The 22,748-nt window shown below is 39.9% G+C and overlaps 4 protein-coding genes across 5 annotated transcripts; all 4 read right to left on the bottom strand.

Moving 5' to 3' along the window:
* Nucleotides 1–126: 126 nt before the first annotated feature.
* Nucleotides 127–4,976, bottom strand: LOC116737438 (extracellular calcium-sensing receptor-like). 2 transcript variants are annotated; one of them, XM_032590583.1, is made up of 7 exons: nucleotides 4,647–4,976; nucleotides 4,210–4,507; nucleotides 3,253–4,044; nucleotides 2,929–3,156; nucleotides 2,698–2,821; nucleotides 825–1,747; nucleotides 127–463 (listed from the first exon to the last, which is right to left on the bottom strand). In XM_032590583.1, the coding sequence occupies exons 1-6, from the start codon at nucleotides 4,910–4,912 to the stop codon at nucleotides 834–836; spliced, it is 2,622 nt and encodes an 873-aa protein (XP_032446474.1). In that variant the 5' UTR covers nucleotides 4,913–4,976; the 3' UTR covers nucleotides 127–463; nucleotides 825–833. The 2 variants fall into 2 exon arrangements, with proteins under 2 accessions (XP_032446474.1, XP_032446473.1); XM_032590582.1 differs by having other exon boundaries at nucleotides 127–1,747.
* Nucleotides 4,977–5,301: 325 nt separating this feature from the next.
* LOC116737444 (extracellular calcium-sensing receptor-like) lies at nucleotides 5,302–9,730 on the bottom strand. The gene is made up of 6 exons (XM_032590588.1): nucleotides 9,473–9,730; nucleotides 9,037–9,331; nucleotides 8,104–8,895; nucleotides 7,776–8,003; nucleotides 7,569–7,692; nucleotides 5,302–6,447 (listed from the first exon to the last, which is right to left on the bottom strand). The coding sequence occupies exons 1-6, from the start codon at nucleotides 9,703–9,705 to the stop codon at nucleotides 5,540–5,542; spliced, it is 2,580 nt and encodes an 859-aa protein (XP_032446479.1). The 5' UTR covers nucleotides 9,706–9,730; the 3' UTR covers nucleotides 5,302–5,539.
* A 1,740-nt stretch (nucleotides 9,731–11,470) lies between these two features.
* Nucleotides 11,471–15,295, bottom strand: LOC116737441 (extracellular calcium-sensing receptor-like). The gene is made up of 6 exons (XM_032590586.1): nucleotides 15,034–15,295; nucleotides 14,609–14,906; nucleotides 13,693–14,484; nucleotides 13,392–13,619; nucleotides 13,142–13,265; nucleotides 11,471–12,426 (listed from the first exon to the last, which is right to left on the bottom strand). Exons 1-6 carry the CDS (start codon nucleotides 15,267–15,269, stop codon nucleotides 11,513–11,515), a joined length of 2,592 nt encoding a protein of 863 aa, XP_032446477.1. The 5' UTR covers nucleotides 15,270–15,295; the 3' UTR covers nucleotides 11,471–11,512.
* A 1,286-nt stretch (nucleotides 15,296–16,581) lies between these two features.
* On the bottom strand, nucleotides 16,582–20,550 carry LOC116737443 (extracellular calcium-sensing receptor-like). The gene is made up of 6 exons (XM_032590587.1): nucleotides 20,288–20,550; nucleotides 19,905–20,202; nucleotides 18,987–19,778; nucleotides 18,613–18,840; nucleotides 18,359–18,482; nucleotides 16,582–17,628 (listed from the first exon to the last, which is right to left on the bottom strand). The coding sequence occupies exons 1-6, from the start codon at nucleotides 20,518–20,520 to the stop codon at nucleotides 16,715–16,717; spliced, it is 2,589 nt and encodes an 862-aa protein (XP_032446478.1). The 5' UTR covers nucleotides 20,521–20,550; the 3' UTR covers nucleotides 16,582–16,714.
* Nucleotides 20,551–22,748: the final 2,198 nt, after the last annotated feature.

The following is a 22,748-nucleotide window of genomic DNA, read 5'->3' as shown; positions in this document are numbered from 1 at the left end:
CATTATGCACCAGTGAAATGTTTCATCTTCCGCACACAAACCCAAATCTGTTCTTTCATCCCAGTTCAACCGCCTCTTTGCTCATAATGCAGTTTTTCACATTTAAATTAATCACTAGGCAAGAAGTGGGAAACCTGCTCATTTATTTGCATGTTTTGAACACGTCAAAGCTCAAAATGTGTCTCATTTCCAAGTGGCAGAGTCCCTCTGTGATACCAGCTTGTGAAACGTTCACATACAAACGGCGCAGCTGATGTTTTTGACACGAGAATGAAACAGAAGGTAATTCTTTTGTTTAATTCTTGTGACGTAACAATCCGGTGCATTAGTCCTTTCCTCACAGTCTAGATGTGCCCGTCGACATCTCTGCTGTCAGAATCGTCACCACTTCCTGTTGACGCTCACAGTCCTCCAGTTGACTCGTTTTTGCCAGAGACTAGAGCGGCAGACAATTTCCCATTTTCTGAAACAAACAGGAAATGGACTTAGCTGTACAGACCACATGAGGTGAAGCCAGTAAATTCTTCTCGGTAGCAAGGAAGTTTTTACTTTTCAACACAGAATGACGAAAATACATTTACACAATTATACAGGAAGATTTTTTGTGTGTATGAATTAGAAAATGTAAGAGACCACTTAACCTTTACACCGTCTGCTTAATGCAAGGCCACCAGATTGTATCTCACAGTGTGTCTAAATGAGTTTCCCCTCAAGAGTCAGACAATATATCATCATTTTTATGACACACAGAGACAAAAAACTTACAATGAACAGACAATATACAATATATTTTGTGTCTGATAATATTTAATCACTTTTGTTACCTTTCATCGTCAGAATAACTTTGATTGCCCCTTCCCCATCATGTTCTTTTTCGTGTTTTTTTCCGGTTTTAGCAGCATTACATAACATTTAGGGATGAAGATACAAAACAGCAAACCAAAAGTAGAGGCTAAAATGGCAAAAATCTCCACTGCAACACTTAACTTCCCAGGCGAGCTGACGTACGCTGGGATGAAAGTGATCCACACGGCGCAGAAGATCAGCATGCTGAACGTGATGAACTTAGCTTCGTTGAAATTGTCAGGAAGTTTCCGAGCCAGAAAAGCCAAAGTGAAGCACAACACAGCGAGGAGTCCTATGTACCCGAGCACCGACCAGAAGCCCACAGCCGACCCCAGAGAACACTCCAAGATGATTTTGTCTTTGATTTCGTTGAAATTCCTAAATGGGAAAGGAGGTGAAATCGTCAACCAGAGGATACAGATGATCACTTGCACAACAGTGAAAGTGAGAACGCTGAGTCTCTGCTGTGTCGGTCCGAACCACTTCATCACATTTTTTCCTGGCAGCGTGGCTTTGAATGCCATTAGAACCACTATGGTTTTCCCCAGGACACAAGAGAGGCAGAGCACAAAGGTGATGCCGAAGGCTGTGTGCCGCAGCATGCAGGACCACTCAGAGGGTTCGCCGATAAAGGTCAGAGAGCAGAGGAAGCACAGAGTCAGGGAGAAGAGCAGCAGGAAGCTCAGCTCAGAGTTGTTGGCCCTCACGAGAGGAGTTTTTCTGTATCTGAAGAAGATGACTGTAACAATGGCAGTCAAGCACGTTCCGAACAGAGACGCTGCAGTGAGCAGCGCTCCCATAATCTCCCCATACGACAGAAACACGGCCTCTTTCTTTACACAGGCATCTCTTGCCTCGTTTGACCAGGTTTCAAGGGGGCATCTCACACAGGTGACTGAATCTGCAGAAATCAAAATCCACAAAAATGTTACATTTAGAAAGAAGAGGTTGTTTTTTTTTCATGCGAGTTTGTTGTGAAGACAATCTTAGACTTTGACTAAAGCCTTACTTCTAAAATAGCTTCTTATGGTCCTTTGCGATTTTTTTCTGAGAAATATATTATATTTTCTGACTTATAAACAAAAAAATCCTGTTTACATTTAGTGTTGCTAGATTTTTCTCAAACACCGAGAATCTTTTTTCGTTCTCTTGCTGTGTATACAAATGCCACTAAAAAAAATGTTAGTTATCATTAACCAAGATAAAAAACATGAATAAAGTAAAATCTTTATGTAATACAGAGCTATTAAGTTTCACTGCTGTCAAGTGTCCAACAGCATTTGTGCTATGATTGCTAACATGTTATGTTATGGTTCTTTAATATAAAATAGTTTGAGAGAAATCTTTTTCTTTTTATTTTGTGAAATCTATGAGAGGAATGTTCTTCTGCTCATGAAAAAGTAATTTGATAAAAGATTTAATGAGACACTTTTCAGTTTTATTTGAGTAAGATTTTACACTGGAAACTTTTTGTCAAAGTAACTGTATTTTTAGCTTAATCAGCTTAATTAAAATGTTAATTAAGCGACACAATAAAACCTTAATGAAGTCAGACAACAACTGGACACAATCACACGTCTTAGCTGTAATAACTATGTAGCCTTATTTTTAATTTTATGTAAATGAAAATACTAACAAAACTTTCTAACTCCTATTTCTTCCCATTTATTGTATTATTTTTGAGGTAAAGTAAATTTTATTTCTGGGGCTTTCTTAATGATTCTTCAAAAATGTACTTTGAAATGTTTCGACAGTACGGCCCTTCTCAAAACATGTCATCTCGACAGATTTCTTTTTATTAGATATTTTAAAAATGGAAATGTAAAACATTGCATTGCAGAGTTTTTTAACCTGTGGTGTTGCTTATTTCTCCTTCTGCACACTTGACACAGTCGTGGCAGCAAACAGGTTTTCCTTTCTGCAGGACTTTGCGTGTTCCCGGTGGACACGTTTCACTGCAAACTGACACAGGAACCTGCATAGAAAACACAGCGTAACAAATTTCTCAAACATTGTGTAATGACCCTGATGAATGGATCCATTTTATGATTAAGCTATAAAAGGCCACGCATGGTTGAATACCTCCAGCGAGTTCTGTGTCCAAATTAGAGCGCTGTTTGTCAAATTGAGCTTTTTGTCTGCAGGCAACGATGCATCATACAGACCAACAGTCACAAAATCCACCATGCCGTTTTCTCCTGGTTGCCAGTTTATTATTTCATAAGTTCCTGTTGGGTCTCCATTCTCATTAAAATACACCTCATCACCTTCCTTTGTTTTAAAATGAATTTTCTTTAGGTGCTGTAAAATCTAACACAATATCAGGAACACACGATGAACATCTTAAGATTTATATTTTCTTGAGGATCTTTTATTGTTTCGTCCTAAGCTAAATAAAAAGCTCACCGTCGTCGGGTCTAGCCGCACGTTGTCGTTGCATGTTTTATTGCAGCTGAGAATATCATGCAGAGCATGAGCCACTGCATACACTCCCTTATACACATTATTAAAAATGGGCATGAGGGACATGTCAGTGAAGCTGTTTTCCACTTCTGTCAGATCCTCATGTCCTGTACATTTGCTTTGAAATTCAGCTGACTCTGACTCCTTGAACTTACAGCTGAACAACGCCTCCCAGAACTCAGTAAATAACTCACTATTGGCCGAATTCAGGGGCTCAACATTAAACATGAACTCTCTGAGTCCACCGACTCTCGCTTTAGGAACGGAAAGGCCGATCGCTCCGTCCAGAATGTGATTCTTATCCATTGCTGCAATTTGAGAGTCAAAGATCCAGGACTCACTGCCGATCCACTGATGCCCGGTCAAATTGTGAGGCGACAGCTCGTGCATAAGCACGTCCATGTCCATGTGGGAAAGGAAAGCGACAATAACCTTTGAGGTGGAAGACTTCATAATTTCAATGATCTTTTGGATTTTCTCTAAAGGATCCGTTCTGAAGAAAGAGACAGAATATTCCAGGCAGACGCCCAGCTGCTCTGCAGTCTCTGTGAACGTCGCCATGCCGTTGTTGCCGTAGTCGTCGTTGGTTCTGACGGCTCCGACCCAAGTCCAGCCAAAATGCTTGACCAGATGAGCCAGAGCTCTGCTCTGATAGTAGTCACTGGGTATTGTTCTTAGAAAAGATGGATACTTGGTTTTATCACTGAGACAAGCACATGTGGCAAAATGGCTGATCTATAAAAAGATAAAACAAGAAAACAACTAAATATGAAACATTCAAAAACTACTGTTTACTCCTCATACTTTACAAAACACATGACAGTATTTATTAATATGATTTATAAACATACTAAAGAAATATTTAACACAAACATTAGAGATGCCATCAATGCTACCCACCAGTGGGATATTAAATGGTCCGATGACGGTGGCTATCGCTGTGCTTGGAGAGGAGGATGTTTCTCCCATGATGGCCTGCACCTGTGCTGCTTTCATACATGGACCCTCAGAGGTTGAAGACACATTGCTGTCATCATTTGTCAAGGCAAGGGCGACTTTTACACTTCTGGCGATGGAGCCGCAAGTGTCGTAGATGTCATAACCGAGTGATATGCCCGGCAGCAGGTCTGTGCTGTTATTTATCTCCTCGATGGCAAAAAGCATGGACTGAGCAAACTGGAACTCTCTGAAATTCAAGCTTCACATTCAACGTTCAGAGTTGGCACAAAACCAGGAAGATAGCAGCAAAACTAGATGAAAATATACATGTATTTTTCTTTTTTGTTGTTCAAACTGTAATCAAAAGACATGGAGTGGATTCCCGTGGTGGTATTTACCTGATGCATTCCAGTGGCAGTGGCTTTTGTGTGTAAGTGTTTTCTCTGTTCTTCCAGCTGCTGTGAAAAGAAAAGATTCCACCCAAGATAATGTCCCCATCCTTAGACAGCTGAGGGGTCTCCAGGTCCCCTACCGGCCTGCAGAACGGCACCTGGGTGTGTGAGAAAGACACTAAGAGCAGCAACTGTAAAAATGTGCAGCCATGCTCTGCCCACCTCTGTGCAGACACCATGTTGTCTGGAAAAGCGAAGTCGTCGGGTGGCATCTTATGAATGTCGGTCTAACGGCAGACCTGCGTGGGTCCTTATAAACGTCGGAGCAGCTTAGACTAGCAGTGATGGTTTGTCTCTGTGGCACAATAAGGTGGAGCAAGAAGGCAGACGTGGCGACATGTTGCAAGTCTCATAGTTTGACAGCATATATATATTTTTATATCTTTCAGTGCTGTTATTTTTTTCAGTCTTCATTCTGAAAGTTATTACCCAGCGACCCTCCAAGTTGAATTTTATCTTCAAAAAACTGCTTTTATACAAAAGTTAATCACCAAAAATAAACTATTGAAATCCTGATTAAAGAGCTTATATGTTTCACAATTACTATCTGCTGGATGATGCATATTCCTTATAATAAGAATAATGAGCACAACAAAATATTAAAGGCTTGAAGCATTTATTTTTATTTTCAACCTTTGAAAATTTAAAACAACTGCATCGCTATGTTAAACGCACCGTGTGCAAATACAGCAAACGACACGAGGCAAGAAATTTAGATCATATACATGATCAGAGAAAATAAATTTCTGGAAAATAATTTAAGATAATAATCCACAATAAAAGCTGGCATATAATTTGTACATAATATAAACTGATAAATGCTTTTAGGTTTATAACAATCATTTTGCTGCTCCTTTCCCCATAATGTGTTTTTTAGTATTTCTGTCTGGTTTCAGTAGCATCACGTAGCATTTTGGAATAAAAATACAAATCAGCAATCCAAAGGTGGAGGCCAGGATAGCAAATATTTCTACAGCCACACTGAACTTCCCAGGCGAGCTGACGTACGCTGGGATGAAAGTGATCCACACCGCGCAGAATATCAACATGCTGAAGGTGATGAATTTGGCTTCATTGAAATTATCAGGCAACTTACGAGCCAGAAACGCACAAATGAAACACAACATGGCGAGAAGTCCTATGTACCCAAGCACAGCCCAGAATCCCACAGCTGACCCCAGAGCACACTCCAAGATGATTTTATCCTTATACGCTTTAATGTTCTTGGACGGAAAAGGAGGGGAAATGGTTAACCAGAGGATGCAGATGATCACCTGCACCAGAGTGAAACTCATAACACTGAGCCTCTGCTGCGTAGGCCCAAACCACTTCATCACATTTCTGCCAGGAAGTGTGGCTTTGAACGCCATTAAAACCACCATCGTTTTGCCCAGGACACAGGAGATGCAGAGGACGAAGGTGATGCCGAACGCCGTGTGCCGCAGCATGCAGGACCACTCAGAGGGCCGACCGATAAAGGTCAGAGAGCAGAGGAAACACAAGGTCAAGGAGAAGAGCAGCAGGAAGCTCAGCTCAGAGTTGTTTGCCCTCACAAGAGGAGTTTTCCTGTGTCTGTAGAAAATAAACGCTACGAAAGAAGTTATGCATGTTCCGAATAAAGAGGCGGCTGTGAGCAATATTCCCATAATTTCATCGTAAGACAGAAATTCAGCTTCTTTCTTTATACAGACATCTCTTCTGTCATTTGACCAGGATTCAGGGGGGCATCTCACACAGGTCACAGCATCTGGAAAGTAGTAACAAAGAGAGAGTGTTAAACCAGAGATTTAGATGAATCTGTTTTCTGTCTTTTTAGGGTTTTTTTTAATCTTGATCTAATAATATTGCTACTTAATACAAGTTGTTCTACTGTTGAGAAAAGATGGGCTGGTTATACGTCTTTAATACTTTGTAAATCCTGAACCTAAGCTTTTCCCTCTGTTGCCACGACTACAGTCACGCTCCACGCAGTTTCAGTAAAAAAAACGTACACTCTCGTTCTTACATAATGTTCCACATTTTCTCCTACTACAAGCATAAAACTACAACTTATTTCTCTCCAATTTTACATGTCACACCAACACCAAGTAGTCTTTAGTTTTAAGATTGAGAAAAAGGTGCATTGTTTATAAACCTTATTATGGATAAACCATTTTTTAAAAATCCATTTCTGTTGGACCCTAATGAGCTCCGCACCTCTTGGTATGTTTTATACTGAAATGTTTCTTTATTCTACTTCTTTTTTCTGAAGGTGCTTAGCTGGACTTCCTTGATTTTTTTTTATTTTTTATTTTTTTGTGGGGTTCTGAGCTTAAATGTGGGCTGAATAAGTGTGTGTTCCACACTACAGAGTTTTACTTGTAAAAATTGTTTTAAATCCATGTAAAAACCCTCCACTTCCACAAATAACTCATTTTAATTCAGTGGACATTTCAATAGTATTGTGAGGAAAAACTGAGAAAAAAGAGGAAGGTTACAGTAACCTTTACAAGGCATTTCCTAACCCTGTTTTTTTTTTAAAACTACTTCCTGAAGCAAACATTTCTCTCTATGTGCAGTTGCCTCAAAACAGGCCTTGTTCATGTATCTGTTTGGGTGACTTCTTCACAAGTAATTCACACTCAGAGCTAAGGACTTAATGCTATATAACAGGAAGCTGAGAGAAATGTAAAAAAAAAAACACCAACAAATCCACACGGTGTGGTTTTATTAGCTGAAACTGAGCTTGCTCTTATTGTGTCAGAAACGAAAATGCACCAGAGGTCAGATCAGGTCATATCACTGCCTTTTAAAACTGTACATGTGGGGCATTCACAGTGTATTTTTGCATTTGTTTTTGTTCAGACGGTTGCATAAATGCTACTAAACCTGTGCTGTTGCTCATTTCTCCTTCTGCACAACTCATGCAGTCGTAGCAGCACACAGGCTTTCCTTTCTGGAGAACCTTACGTGTTCCTGGGGGACACGTCTCACTGCAAACCGACACGGGGACCTGAAAAACAAGAAGGTGCTTAAAACAAACAGAACAAATTTAGCTTTCCATCTGTAAAAAGATATCTCTATTGCATTTCTTACCTCAGGTGAATTTTGTGTCCAAATGATGGACTTATTTTGCAGATTCATTTGTTTGTTGGCCGGCAACGTTGCGTCATAAAGACCAACCGTGACAAAGTTCACAATGCCATTTTCTCCCGGCTGCCAGTTTATAATTTCGTACTTTGCAGCAGGGTCTCCGTTCTTGTTAAAGAAAACCCGATCCCCTTCTTTTGTAGTGAAATTACTCCTTTGTATGTGCTGTAAAATCTGCAACGGCACGTCGTATCGAAGTTAGTAGTCTGACAGAGACATCTGCAGACCTTGTAGCAAAAAAAAAAAGAGGAATTTGTCATTGTTAACATCTCACCGTGAACGGATCTAGCTGCTTATTTTTGTCGCACGTTTTGTTACAGCCCAAGATGTTGTGCAGAGCGTGAGCCACAGCATACACTCCCTTATAGACGTTGTTAAAAATAGGCATGAGGGACATGTCAGTGAAGCTGTTCTCCACTCCGTTTATGTCTTCCTCTCCAGTGCATTCTCTCTGGATCTCTGTTGATTTTGATAGTCTGAACTTGCAGCTGAACAAGGCCTCCCAGAACTCAGAAAACAAGTCTGCGTTTGACGAATTCAGAGGCCTCACGTCGAGCATGAACTCTCTCAGTCCCGTCACGTGTGCCTGGGGAATGGAAAGGCCTATCGCTCCGTCTAAAATATGGTTGGTGTCACCTTCGGCGGTTTGAGAATCAAAGATCCAAGCCTCGGTCCCCACCCACTGGTAGCCGGTCAAGTTGTGGCCCGACAGCTCGTGCAGCAGTACATCCAAATCCATGTGGGAGAGGAAAGTGACAATCACTTTTGAAGTAGAAGCTTTGATAATGTCTATTATTTTTTGTATTTTGTCCGATGGATCGGTTCTAAAGAACGAGACGGAATATTCCACACAGATGCCCAGATGCTGCGCAGTTTCAATGAACGTGGCCATCCCATTGTTTCCATAATCTTCATTTGACCTCACGGCTCCGACCCAAGTCCAACCAAAGTGCTTCACCAGGTGCGCAAGGGCTCTGCTCTGATAATAGTCGCTGGGTATTGTTCTGAGAAATGATGGGTACTTGATTTTATCGCTGAGACAAGCACACGTGGCAAAGTGGCTGATCTATAAGCAAAGTTTGATTGTATATTTTGATTAGAAGAAAACACATTTTCACAGGCATGTTTCTCCCAACAAAAAGTAATAGTAATAAAAAAAAGAGATTGCAAATAATTCCTATTTTTGCTCAAATGTATCAATACCCACCAGTGGGATATGAAATGGACCCATGATGGTGGCTATCGCCGTGCAAGGAGAAGAAGACGTTTCCCCCATTATGGCCTGCACCTGCGCAGGTCTTGTGCATTCTTCTGCAGGCGAAGCCACCATTTCATTACTGTTAACCAAGGACAGTGCAACTCTCACGCTTCTAGCAATGGATCCACAAGTGTCGTATATCTTATAGCCCAGCGAGATGCCTGGCAGCAGGTCTGAGCTGTTGTTTATCTCCTCGATGGCAAAAAGCATAGCCTGGGCCAACTGGAACTCTCTGAAATTCAAGCTTTATGCAGACAAGTTTAAAGAGTTGGCATTTTTGTATTTGTACAAACAGTGGAGGGAATTTTCTAAATGTAAAAATTGCATATTAAGTTTTTCTATTAAGTTTATTATTATTATTATTTATTTCTTTTGTGATACTTACCTAGTGCATTGCAGCCGTAGGGGCTTTTCCATGTAGGTGTTCTCTCTTTCTTTCCAGTTGGTGTGGAAAGAGAAGAGTCCTCCTAACATAATGTCTCCGTTCTTCACTAGCTGGGGGTTTTCAGGGTCTCCTCTCTGAGTGCACACCTGCTCCTCTGCCTGGGTGAAAGTTGCCACCAGGAGCAAATGTAAAAGTGCCCAGCCCTGCTCCGGCCACCTCTGTGTCGACGTCATGGCGAGTGACAAACACAAATCAACCGGTGGCATCACATGTGCCTCGATGTAGACGGCGTGATTGCACTGATATTTATGCCATTTGGAGCAGCAAAAGGTATAATAATAGAACAGTGATTAATCGTCTCCATGGGACCACAAGGTGTGGTTAAATCATGAAGATAGTCATAAAAATAGGTAATACACATCAGAAAAGAGTTGTGGTTTTTTTTGTGCCATGTCAACACGATTTGTTTATTTATGTATTTTTTTTAATTTTAACAAGTAGAGGTACTCAAGTAGAATATTTCATGCCAACCCTTTCCGTTCACATTAGAAGAAACTGTTTCAATCTTCCCTGTTGAAATGATTATATTGTCTGAAACATCTGATCTTTAAAGTGCATAAATGTTACAAACTTCTTCTTTTTTTTTTTTATTGCATTCTGCCTTGTATCTGAAAAAATTATATCCAGGTTCTTTGAAGCTTGTTCTGGCTGCCATTCCTAAGAACTGGAGCCAGGCCAGGAGGCGGTCAATGGAGATGGAAACTTTTTCACAGACAAATGTGAATAATTTCATTTTAATAATCAATATGTTTGTTTATGTTTGTTCAGCCATAGTTTTCGCTTTCATTTTAATGCTATCATTACACAATTTCAAACATGCGAATTTCTTTCTTAATGTTATGGTAAATTCTTTCAGAATTTATTATTACCCTTTGTTGAAAAAGAAAAAGAACAACAACCAAAAAATCCTTAAATACCTATTTTATTTGTTATGAATATTGCATCTTTAGTTTATTGTTAAATGGGTAAAGAAAACATTTAAAATAAAATTATTTTACAAATTTTAAAATTAAAAAAGGAGAGCACAAGGAAGCCAGTAATAACAACGATTGTAACCCCATTTAGAGTTCATTTGTTAATTTCTCAAGTGAGGAGGGGGGAACCAGGGGAAGCATTAACACAAACAAGAAGAAAAAGTCAGATGAAATCTTGTCTGAACTTGGATACCTAGTAAACCCACATCCTACCCAGGGTTTTAAAAGTCCTTGTTGTTGAGTCCTGTCCACACAGGCAAATGATGTCTTTTGACAAATACTTATCCAAAAAGCTCAGACTCTATGTGTGACCTTCTCACATTCTGGCTTTTTCCCTGCTCAGATATCTGTAAAGATGGAATAAATTAACTTTATTGTGTCCTTATCTCCAAAACTGGTTCTTGGCCTTAAATAAAAGTTTCCAAAATGTTTTTTTTAAACTTAATTCTCACTTTGTGGAGAAAAAAGAAGTGGTGCTATTTTAAATAGTTCTATATAAGGACCACTCAGAGCTTCAGCCTAAATCAAAAAGGTCCTTTATTTTCTCTTATTTTAAATGAAAACTGGAAATTGAGATGGAAAAAAAAAATTCACCATTCAACTGTGAGGGCAAGTTACCCAGAAACGAGTCAGGGAAGATTTAACTCTACAGGCCCAAACTGTCTGTAAAAAATGTTTGGACTCTAATTGAAAACATTCACAAACATTTCAGCACTAATAAAGATTTTAATTTATGAAATCTGAATCCATGAAGAATATATAGTTATGGAAAAAAAGAAACAAAATAATTTTTTTATGAAAATCGTTCATGTGAAGAATTGATTTCAAACATAAAAATATATATTTAGACTCACTAAAAGCTGCGTGATACCTGAAGGTGATCTAAAATGTATGTATTGAGCCTTCAATATGCTGATTAACTAATACAGATATAGAATTATAACAATATGACTATTTTTTAAAAAAATAATGATTTCAATATTAAGCCTCTGCTTTGTCCGTTTACTCAGAATTCTCTTGGGACCCGGTTCCCCATCATGTTCTTTTTTGTGTTTTTCTCTGGTTTCAGCAACATGACGTAGCATTTTGGAATGAAGATGCAAATCAGCAATCCAAAACTAGAGGCGAGGATAGCAAAGATTTCTACAGCAACACTAAATTTTCCAGGCGAGCTGACGTACGCTGGGATGAAAGCGATCCACACCGCACAGAATATCAGCATGCTGAAGGTGATGAATTTGGCTTCATTGAAATTGTCCGGCAGTTTACGAGCCAAAAAAGCAAAAGTGAAACACAACAAGGCGAGAAGTCCAATGTAGCCGAGCACGGACCAGAAACCCACAGCTGAGCCGAGAGAACACTCCAAGATGATTTTGTCTTTAAATTCTTTGAAATTCTTGGATAGAAAAGGAGGAGAGATGCTTAACCAGAGGATGCAGATGATCACTTGAACAAGAGTAAAACCCAGAACGCTCAGCCTCTGCTGCGTAGGCCCAAAACACTTCATCACATTTCTGCCAGGAAGTGTGGCTTTGAACGCCATTAAAACCACCATCGTTTTGCCCAGGACACAGGAGATGCAGAGGACGAAGGTGATGCCGAACGCCGTGTGCCGCAGCATGCAGGACCAGTCAGAGGGCCGACCGATGAAGGTCAGAGAGCAGAGGAAACACAGGGTCAAGGAGAAAAGGAGCAGGAAGCTCAGCTCAGAGTTGTTTGCTCTGACAAGAGCAGTTTTCCTGTGTCTGTAGAAAATAAACGCCACAGCCGCAGTTAGTGAAGTTCCAAGTAAAGCTGCAGAGGTCAGCAGGATTCCCATAAGTTCTTCAAATGACAGAAACTCAGCCTCCTTCTTTACACACGCATCTCTCCTCGCATTCGACCAGGACTCGTGGGGACATCTCACACAGGAAACAGCATCTGCAAATTAATAATCACGTTTAGGATGCATTTCTGACATGTGGTTGTGAGATGTTTCTTGCGGTTCATTATTAAATTCAGTTTCACAATATATTAATCGAGCTGAGGCAGCACGTGTCAGTTTCTGTAACAACATTTTGCTGTTTAGACTGGTTTTGGTTCTCTTCAGACCTTTTGTTTCTTTGTTTTCTCAAAAAACTGAGGCATACATAATAAAAAAGGCATTCTTCTTCTTCTTCTTCTTCAGAATCCTAATATTTTCTCTTTTTTTCTGACAAAAAAACAGGTGTCTGCCTCCAGTTCTAAAAACTGTGCCTATTTCTACAAAAAAGATGAGCCTTCCAAAATGATTACCGTCTCTCCAACATGTGACTATAAATGCAGTTAGTTGATCAATGAACGTGTGTACAGACTGACATGAATCAGCTGTTTCCTCCCTTATTACAGCAAAACAGGTCTTGATGTTTCTTGTGTCTACATGCTGGGTGTTTTAATATGACAAATATCATAATCAATCACAATTAAACTCTTTAAACTTGACTGTTTAATGTATTCTATGCATTTTCAGCAGTGGTAGAAAAGGTCAATATGGCAAAGACTCAAAACATTCTTTAGATATAATCCAAATGTATCAGTTTATCTGAACTTAGTTTTTTTTAAATACCTCAATTTTTAAACTTAATTTTTAATAAAGTGGTTTGCAAGAACACTAAACCTGTACTGTTGCTGATTTCTCCTTCGGCACATCTTATGCAGTCGTAACAGCACACAGGCTTTCCTTTCTGGAGGACCTTACGAGTTCCTGGGGGACATTTTTCACTGCAGACTGACACCGGCACCTTAAAAAAAAAAAAAATAAATAAAACAAAAGAAAAAATATTAAATAAAATAAAAACTAAATCTAAGATTTTCTTTTTTTTTATCTTCTAATTTGAACATAAATGTAAGTCAATAAAACTCTTTACCTGTGGTGAGCTCTGTGTCCAGGTTATGGACGTATTTTGAAAGTTTAGCTGTGTGCCTGCAGGAAATGACGCATCGTAAACACCAACCGTCACAAAGCTCACAATGTCGTTTTCTCTTGGCTGCCAGTTTATAATTTCGTACTTTGCAGCTGGATCTCCGTTCTCGTTAAAGTAAACCTCGTTCCCTTCTTTTGTCTTGAAGCGAATCTTTTGGATGTGCTGCAAAATCTAAGCACAAACGCATTCATTTAAAGGTTCACGTAGTTTTACAATACGTCCCTTAAGTCTAGCTGCTGCTCACCGTGTATGGATCAAGCTGCACATTGTTGTCACATGTTTTGTTACAGCTCAGGACATCATGCAGAGCGTGAGCCACTGCATACACTCCCTTATAGACATTGTTAAAAATGGGCATGAGGGACATGTCAGTGAAGCTGTTCTCCACTCCTGTCAGATCTTCCTTTCCTGTACACTCTTTCTCAAATTCCGTCAACTGTGCCTTCTTGAACTTACATTGAAATAATGCCTCCCAGAACGTCGTGAACAGCTCATTATTTGATGAAATGAGCGGTCTCACGTCCAGTATGAACTCTCTAAGACCGCCGACTTGCGCTTTGGGGATGGAAAGACCGATCGCTCCGTCCAGTATGTGTTTTTTATCCATTGCTGCAATTTGCGAATCAAAGATCCAGGACTCACTGCCGACCCACTGATACCCTGTCAGGTTGTGGTTGGACAGCTCATGTATAAGTACTTCCATGTCTCTGTGCGAAAGAAAAGCAACGATCACTTTTGCAGTTGACTCCTTCACCGTTTTAATGATCTTTTGTATTTTTTCAGAGGGATCCGTTCTGAAGAAAGAGACAGAATATTCCACACAGATGCCAAACTGCTCTGCAGTCTCTGTGAACGTCGCCATGCCGTTGTTGCCGTAGTCGTCGTTGGTTCTGACGGCTCCGACCCAAGTCCAGCCGAAATGCTTGACCAGATGAGCCAGAGCTCTGCTCTGATAGTAGTCACTGGGTATTGTTCTTAGAAAAGATGGATACTTGGTTTTATCGCTGAGACAAGCACATGTGGCAAAATGGCTGATCTATGAGAAAAATGTAAATATTTCACTTTTTTGTGTAAGAATAAAGTCACCATTCACAAGGTCATATTATCTCTGAAACATTTAGGAAAAGAAGTATATGGTGGTTGTCAGTGGTCATGCTCACCTGCGGTATATGGAATGCTCCAATGACAGTGGCCAGGGCGGTGCTGGGAGAGGACGAGGTTTCCCCCATCACGGCCTGGACCTGCACCGGTCTGGAGCATCGACCCTCGGAGGCCAAAGACACACTTTCATCGCCGTCGTTCAACGCAAGAGCAACCTTTATGCTTCTGGTAATGGCGCCACAAGTGTCGTAGATTTTGTAGCCCAGAGAAATCCCAGGAAGCAACTCTGTGCTGTTGTTCACTTCCTCGATGGCAAAAAGCATCGCCTGAGCAAACTGGAACTCTCTGAAATTTAAACTTTATTTTGAAGCGGGGGAGAAAGAAAAGAATAACTACAGCATGAAACCCAGACTAAGTAACACCTGAGAGCGTTCTCTTGCTTTGTAGTACTGGAACAGAGATAGTTGATAAATCACTAGTTTACCTGATGCATTCCAGTGGTAGTGGTTTTTGTGTATAATTATTTTCTCTGCTCTTCCAGCTGCTGTGAAAATAGAATATGCCCCCCAGAATAATGTCCCCGTCTCTGGACAGCTGGGGGATTTCCGGATCCCCTATCTGCCTGCACAGTGGCTCCTGTGTTAGAGAGAAAGACACCCACAGAAACACCTGCAGAAGAGCAAAACTCTGCTCTGGCCACCTTTGCGTGGACATCGTCATATCTGAATAATCCAAATCTCTGGGTGCCGTCCAATGAGAAATTATGGATGTGACGAGCTTGAACCGGCATTTATAAATGTAGGGGCAGGTGATGAATAATCATAATTTAATTTATGTGGGACTAGCAGATAGGGAAGGGGAGGAGGGATGAGATGGTGAGCTCTCATCTTGATTTTGTATTATTTTATTTGTGTGTGCAAGTCTGCTGCATTAAAAGAAAATAACATTTTGGACAGTACAGGTCTCGCTAACAGGACCTGAGAAAATGGTCATGATGACATTCCTGACATCAGCAAAATATTAACGCATTTTCTACACTTTTAGTTATGCCTTACTAATATTTCAATAAATGCAACTATGTTTTTTTAAGTACTTGACATCTGCATTTGAAATTTCACCAACTTTAGTCAAAGCAGCATTAGCTTTTATAAAAAAGAATATAATAAAATTCTGCACTTGAAGTGTTTTTCAAGAAGCCACTATTAAGATTGTAGCTCTTATAGGCACAGACGTCTTAAGATTGAATAAAAATGTGTGAATGTGAGAAGTTTCTGTTGGAACTTGATCAAATTAAATAGTGGATTATTATGAGCAAAAATTAAAAATCTGGAGACAATTAAACTAACCTGGAACTCATATTTTACGATGTTATCGTAAAATATGATGTCGGTGTGCTAGTTGGAGCATCACGTCATGATCTATTGCCCTTTAAACTTTATTCCTCACAATTATTCGTAGGTGCACAAGAACCAGTTTAAAAATGGGGCTAGAAATTTAGTTTAGGATCTTTAGATGATAAACTTTAAATAAATGATGTAATTTCCAACTGGTTTGAACTCGGCTAGTTTTTGTTATGGGTACTCTTGCACATCAACAATATCAACAAAGGGAAATCTTGTAATTATTATCTTTAATTCTTTTTTTTTTATATCTTCATTCTCAGCTGTTGACTCAGGCCGACTGATAAGGTGAGCAGCTCTATTTTCAAAGAACCAACTTGAAGCTTAGCCGCTGCACCTTCACATTTTAGAGGTTGGAGTTATTTGACCTTCTTCATTTGGAGATTTTCCCAAAGTGCCAGGCACTTAGAGAGTTTGCTAGCGTATTCTAGAAAGGCCATGGAATCTTCCAGGGTGAGCTGGAGGGTGTTGATGGAGAGACGTGTTTCCATCTGGATCTATTATCGTTGCAAACTGATCTCAGATAAGCGGGAAACACTGGATGAATGAACCTGCACGCATGATCTAAAGTTCTTAAAGATCATAAAATATCATTCTTCCTTAAATTTTTCATACACAATAGAACATCTACATGAATTTAAGAAAAGCTTTTATTTTTTAAAAACTATTAAATAAGCTAAAGCCTTTACTTACATTATATTAAGACTTTGTTGATGATAGAAGGCTAAATATAAACAAATGTACATTGTTACAAAGATTTACTCTTCAGAACATCTTTGGTGGCCCTTTTCCCATCATGTGCTTTTTTGTATTTTTCTCTGGTTTCAGTAGCAGGATATAACATTTTGGGATAAAAATACAAATTAACAGCCCAAACGTGGAGGCAAGGATAGCAAAGATTTCTACAGCGACACTGAAATTTCCAGGAGAGCTGACGTACGCTGGGATGAAAGTGATCCACACAGCGCAGAATATCAACATGCTGAAGGTGATGAATTTGGCTTCGTTAAAATTATCAGGCAACTTCCGAGCTAAAAAAGCAAAAACAAAACACAGGACGGCAAGAAGTCCTATGTAACCGAGGACAGACCAGAAACCCACAGCAGAGCCCAGGGCACACTCCAGGATGATTTTTTCTTTAAATTCCTTAAAATTTTTAGATGGAAACGGAGGAGAGATGCTTAACCAGAGGATGCAGATGATCACTTGCACGAGAGTGAAACCCAGAACGCTCAGCCTCTGCTGCGTAGGCCCAAACCATTTCATTACATTTCTCCCAGGAAGTGTGGCTTTGAACGCCATTAAAACCACCATGGTTTTGCCCAGAACACAGGAGAGGCAGAGCACGAAGGTGATGCCGAAGGCTGTGTGCCGCAGCATGCAGGACCACTTAGAGGGCTGGCCGATGAACGTCAGAGAGCAGAGGAAACACAGAGTCAGAGAGAACAGGAGGAGGAAGCTCAGCTCAGAGTTGTTTGCTCTGACAAGAGGAGTTTTTCTGTTTCTGTAGAAAATGATAGTCACAATGGCTGTTATACATGTTCCAAATAAAGACGCAGCAGTGAGGAGTATGCCCATAATTTCATCGTATGATAAAAAAACAGCTTCCTTCTTAATACAGACATCTCTTCTCTCATTTGACCAGGATTCAGGGGGGCATCTTACACAGGTGACAGCATCTGCAAAACATGGCATTAGTCTTAGAGAATACTTTTTTTTATATGTATATTTCGATGCCAAAATGTATCACATTATGGAACGGAAGAAGCGATGAGACTTCTTCAAACTTGTTTTACTAGTTAAAATGTCTTAATCCTGAAAATCTTGAGAACAGAGAAAGGATAAAAAAAAATTACTTTGCAAACAATTTAGCGTCGTTTAAAAAAAAAAATTTCTATCAAGTCAACTTTGAAAACATTTTCTACCAACAGATATTTTGCAATTTGTTGCAAAAAATCCAAAGAGCAATTTGTATGGCATTGAAAACATTCCCCGATGACAAAATGTTTACATCTGTCTTGTAATAATCTTTGCTTCGAAATGTTTTTGAGTTTATCATACTCTAATTCAAGCCTGCAACCTGTGTCTACTAAATGCCACAACGCCTTGAAGCGATAGCTGTTTTCTGTTGACGCTGCTTAAATAGGTCAAATTGAACCAAATTGAATATGTTCAAATTAAATTGATCCTGGCCTATCAACACAAACCCACACTTTTGAGAATTTTTTTTAAATTTTTTTCAAAACCCAACTTTTAAGCAGCATTTCAGCAGAGACTATTCAGATTAAGATTTATTGAGTGTCCCAAATGGGCAATTGATGTTACAGAAAGTATAAAATCCAACAAGCTGTGACTCTTTCACTGTGACAAAAAAAAAAAAGTCCAATATTGTGTTCAAATGTTCTAAACCTGTAATGTTGCTCATTTCTCCTTCTGCACATCCTATACAGTCGTGGCAGCAGACGGGTTTTCCTTTCTGGAGAACCTTCCGGGTCCCTGGCGGACACTTCTCACTGCAAACCGACACAGGTACCTGCAGAAACAAAAGCCTCACAAATTAAGATTCACTGATTCATTTTCCAAAATCTTAAAAATAACAAGGCAGTAACAAATATTTATTGTGTCAGTTATAAGTAGGAATGACCATTTACAGTTGTTTCTACCTGTTTTGAGCTCTGGGACCAAAGTATTGACTTGTTTTGCAGTTTTAGCTGTTCATCAAATGGTAATGACGCATCATAAACACCAACTGTGATAAAGTCCACAATGCCGTTTTCTCTTGGCTGCCAGTTTATAACTTCATACTTTGCAGCTGGATCTCCGTTCTCATTAAAGTAAACCTCTTCTCCCTCCTTTGTCTTGAAGTGAATCTTTTGAATGTGCTGCAAAATCTAAGGAATTGTTGTTTTTTTTTAATTGCATAACTCAAAGGGTAACTATGACACATGCACACTCTTTAGTACACTTCTCGGCATTCTTTCTCTTTGATCTTTCTGATGTATCTACATGGAAAAACCCTGACATTATATATGCTCACCGTGAATGGGTCAAGCTGCACATTGTTGTTACAGGTTTTATCACATCCGAGAATATCATGCAGAGCGTGAGCCACTGCATACACTCCCTTATACACATTGTTAAAAATGGGCATGAGGGACATGTCAGTGAAGCTGTTTTCCACTCCAGTCAGATCCTCACGTCCTGTACATTCTCTATAATTTCCATCTGATTTCTCCTGCTTGAACTTGCAGCTAAACAACGTCTCCCAGAACTCTTTATACAAGTCGTTATTTAAAGATCTGAGTGGCCTCACGTCTAGAATGAACTCTCTGAGACCGCTCACATGCGTATTGGGGATGGAAACGCCGATCGCTCCGTCCAGCATGTGATTCTTATCCACTGCCGCAATTTGAGAATCAGAGATCCAGGACTCACTTCCCACCCACTGGTACCCGGTCAGGTTAAAGCTGGACATCTCGTGTATAAGCACATCCATGTCCAAGTGTGATACAAAAGCAACAATCACTTTGGAGGTCGAAGCCTGTATTGTTTTGATCACCTTCTGGATTTTTTCTGTTGAATCCGTTCTGAAGAAAGAAACAGAATATTCCAGACAAATTCCCAGCTGCTCTGCAGTTTCTGTGAACGTCGCCATGCCGTTGTTGCCGTAGTCGTCGTTGGTTCTGACGGCTCCGACCCAAGTCCAGCCGAAATGTTTGACCAGTTGAGCCAGAGCTCTGCTCTGATAGTAGTCACTGGGTATTGTTCTTAGAAAGGACGGATACTTGGTTTTATCACTGAGACAAGCACATGTGGCAAAATGGCTGATCTAAAATAAATCAGAAAGTTATCCAGAAAATGACATAAATTATAAGCACACTAAAGTATGTTACACTTTTATTTAAATTTGGATAACTTTTTAGAAAAACAAAATGGATTTAACAGCTCTACTTACCAGTGGTATGTGAAATGGTCCAATGAGACTACCTATTGCAGTGCTGGGAGATGAAGACGTTTCCCCCACTATAGCCTGCACTTGTACTGGTTTGGTACACGGTGTGTCAGAGTTTGAAGATGTATTCACATTATCATTGTTCAAAGCCAGAGCAACTTTTATGGTTTTGGGAATCGAACCACAAGTGTCGTAGATGCTATAACCCAGAGAAATGCCCGGCAGTAGGTCTGTACTGTTGTTTATTTCCTCGATGGCAAAGAGCATGGTCTGTGCAAACTGGAACTCTCTGAAATTCAAGCTTGATTTAAGATTAACAACAGGTTGGCATGACACCTGGTAAAACAATGGTAAGCTGTAATAAAGCGTTTTCTGGTGATAGTTACCTGATGCATTGCAGAGCCAAAGGCTTTTGTGTGTACATGTCCTCTCTGTTCTTCCAACTGCTGTGGAAGTAGAAGATCCCACCCAACACAATGTCCCCATCCTGGGACAGCTGAGCGATCTCAGGGTCTCCTATCTGCACGCATAAGGGCTCCTCCGTCTGCGAGAAAGACACCAGAAAAACAAGTTGCAGAAGTGCACATCCCAGCTCAGGCCATTCCTGCATGAATCTCATGTTTTCTGAAATGAACAAATCACTGGGTGGTATTTCGTAAACCAAAATGTAAACTAACACTCTGACAGCCACTTATGAATGGATCTGCATATAAATATTAAACGGTAACATGGTGTCTCTGTGGAACTACTAAAAAGAAAAAGGGGAGGGACTTGATGGCCAACTGTTATTGTGCTTGACGTGTGTTTTAAATGTGTATTAGGATTCATATCTTGACATCTTCCCTTCAAGTTTAATTTATATTCAAATTAATTTGTCTTGGCTTGTATTCTTATGAAAGTTGAGGCTTTTGGCAAACTTTTTTTCACTGCAGTACAAAAATGAATTCAGTGTGGCAACGATCGGGCGAAATTTCAGACTGTGGAAAAGGCATAAATTCCAGTATCCACATCCAATTCATACAGCCATGCATTCAAAAGTCATTATTTCTGAAAATGCAAGTCATTCATAATATCGAGCCAAATCTAGATTATTTCCTAATTTATTGTCTTACTCTGCAGCTGAAAATATGTACTGTGACAAACTGGCGACCTGACCAGGGTTGTACCCCGCCTCTCGCCCGAAACGTTTGCCGGAGATGGGCACCAGCACCACTCCTGACCCCACTAGGGTCAAGGGTGTTAGAAAATGGATGGATGAAAATATGTAAGATGCAGAACTTTATTCAGTGAATTACACTAACACAACAGACAAATTAAAGTTCGATTTGTAAAAGTGTTTCCGTCCACAGATACATGAAGCAAGTTTTTGCTCTCTTAAATAATCAATCAATCAAGTTTACTTGTACAGCACATTTCAGCAACAGGGCAGTTCAAAGAGCTTCACAGCTTTAAAACACAACAATAAAAAGTTATATATATAAAAAAAACACACCATACATTCAACAGTTAAGAAACCAGTAACAAACATTACATTTTGATGAGTGCCATCATCAAAATCATCAATACGCATCAGATATGTTGGTCAATGTTCCATTTATTATGGTTAAAAAAGCAACTCTAAACAGGTGGGCTTTTAGTCTAGATTTAAAGGAGCTCAGTGTTCCGGCTGTTTTGCAGTTTTCTGGAAGTTTATTCCAGATTTGTGGCGAATAGAAGCTGAATGCTGCTTCTCCATGTTTGGTTCTGGGGAAGCAGAGATCAGAACCAGAAGACCTGAGGGGTCTGGAAGGTTGATACAACAGCAGCAGGTCTTTAATGTATTTTGGTGCTAAGCCTTTTAGACAGTTATAAACTAATAAAAACATTTTAAAGTCTGTTCTGAACTATAGGGAGTCAGTGTAAAGACGTTAAAACTGAGATGATGTGCTCTATCTTCCTGGTTCTAGTGAGAAGACAAGCAGCAGCGTTCTGGATCAACTGCAGGTGGCAGGTATCATTTTATACAGACCTTTGAAGATATTGTCGCTGTAATCAGTGCCACTACAGATAAATGTGTGTATGAGTTTCTCTAGATCTTGCTGGGAGATTAGTTCTTAATCCTTGAAATATTCTTCAGGTGGTAGAAGGCCGACTTTGTACCTGTCTTTATGTGGCTCTGAATGTTCATGTCTGAGTTCATCATCTGAACTCGGACCTGAGTTCTGGTGATGATTTGGGGCCTGATTGCTGGTTCCTAGCTGTAATAACTGAAACAGTGCGTTGACTACAAATAATAACTTAAATTTTGTTTTTGTTCATCTGGAGAAAGTTGTGGCACATCCACTCATTTATCTGTTCTAGGCATTTATTCAGTGATTGGATTGGGAGTGTTGTAATAAAGACCACCTAACCCAAGACCAAGACTTTTAGGGTCCGAGACCGAGTCAAGACCAAGACCAGAGTGTATCGAGACCGAGTCAAGACCAAGACCAGAGTGTATCGAGACCAAGTCAAAACCAAGACCGAGGCAAGTTTAGTGATATTTTCATAGTTGCGGTCTTGACTGGTCTTGAAATAAAATCCCGAGTCCTCAGCGCCCGAGACCAAATGCGGTCAAGTCCAAGACGAGACCATCAAAAAGTGGTCTCGTCACCGGTCTCGAGTACTACAACACTGTGGATTGGTTCTGAGTCACCTGGTGACCTCGTAAAGTAGAGCTGCGTGTCATCTGTGTGGTTATGGAAGCTAATCTTACTAAGCAGTCTTTATCTTTGATTATGTGTATGCCTTTGAAAAGATACAACAAATCATGTCGATTACAGTTTTATAAAAGATCCAGGTTTAGACCTGCTATGTGATGTTTTAAAT

The sequence above is a fragment of the Xiphophorus hellerii genome, chromosome 18, assembly GCF_003331165.1.
Source record: "Xiphophorus hellerii strain 12219 chromosome 18, Xiphophorus_hellerii-4.1, whole genome shotgun sequence".
Taxonomy (NCBI): Eukaryota; Metazoa; Chordata; class Actinopteri; order Cyprinodontiformes; family Poeciliidae; genus Xiphophorus; species Xiphophorus hellerii.
This window is presented reverse-complemented; position numbering and strand designations above follow the sequence as displayed.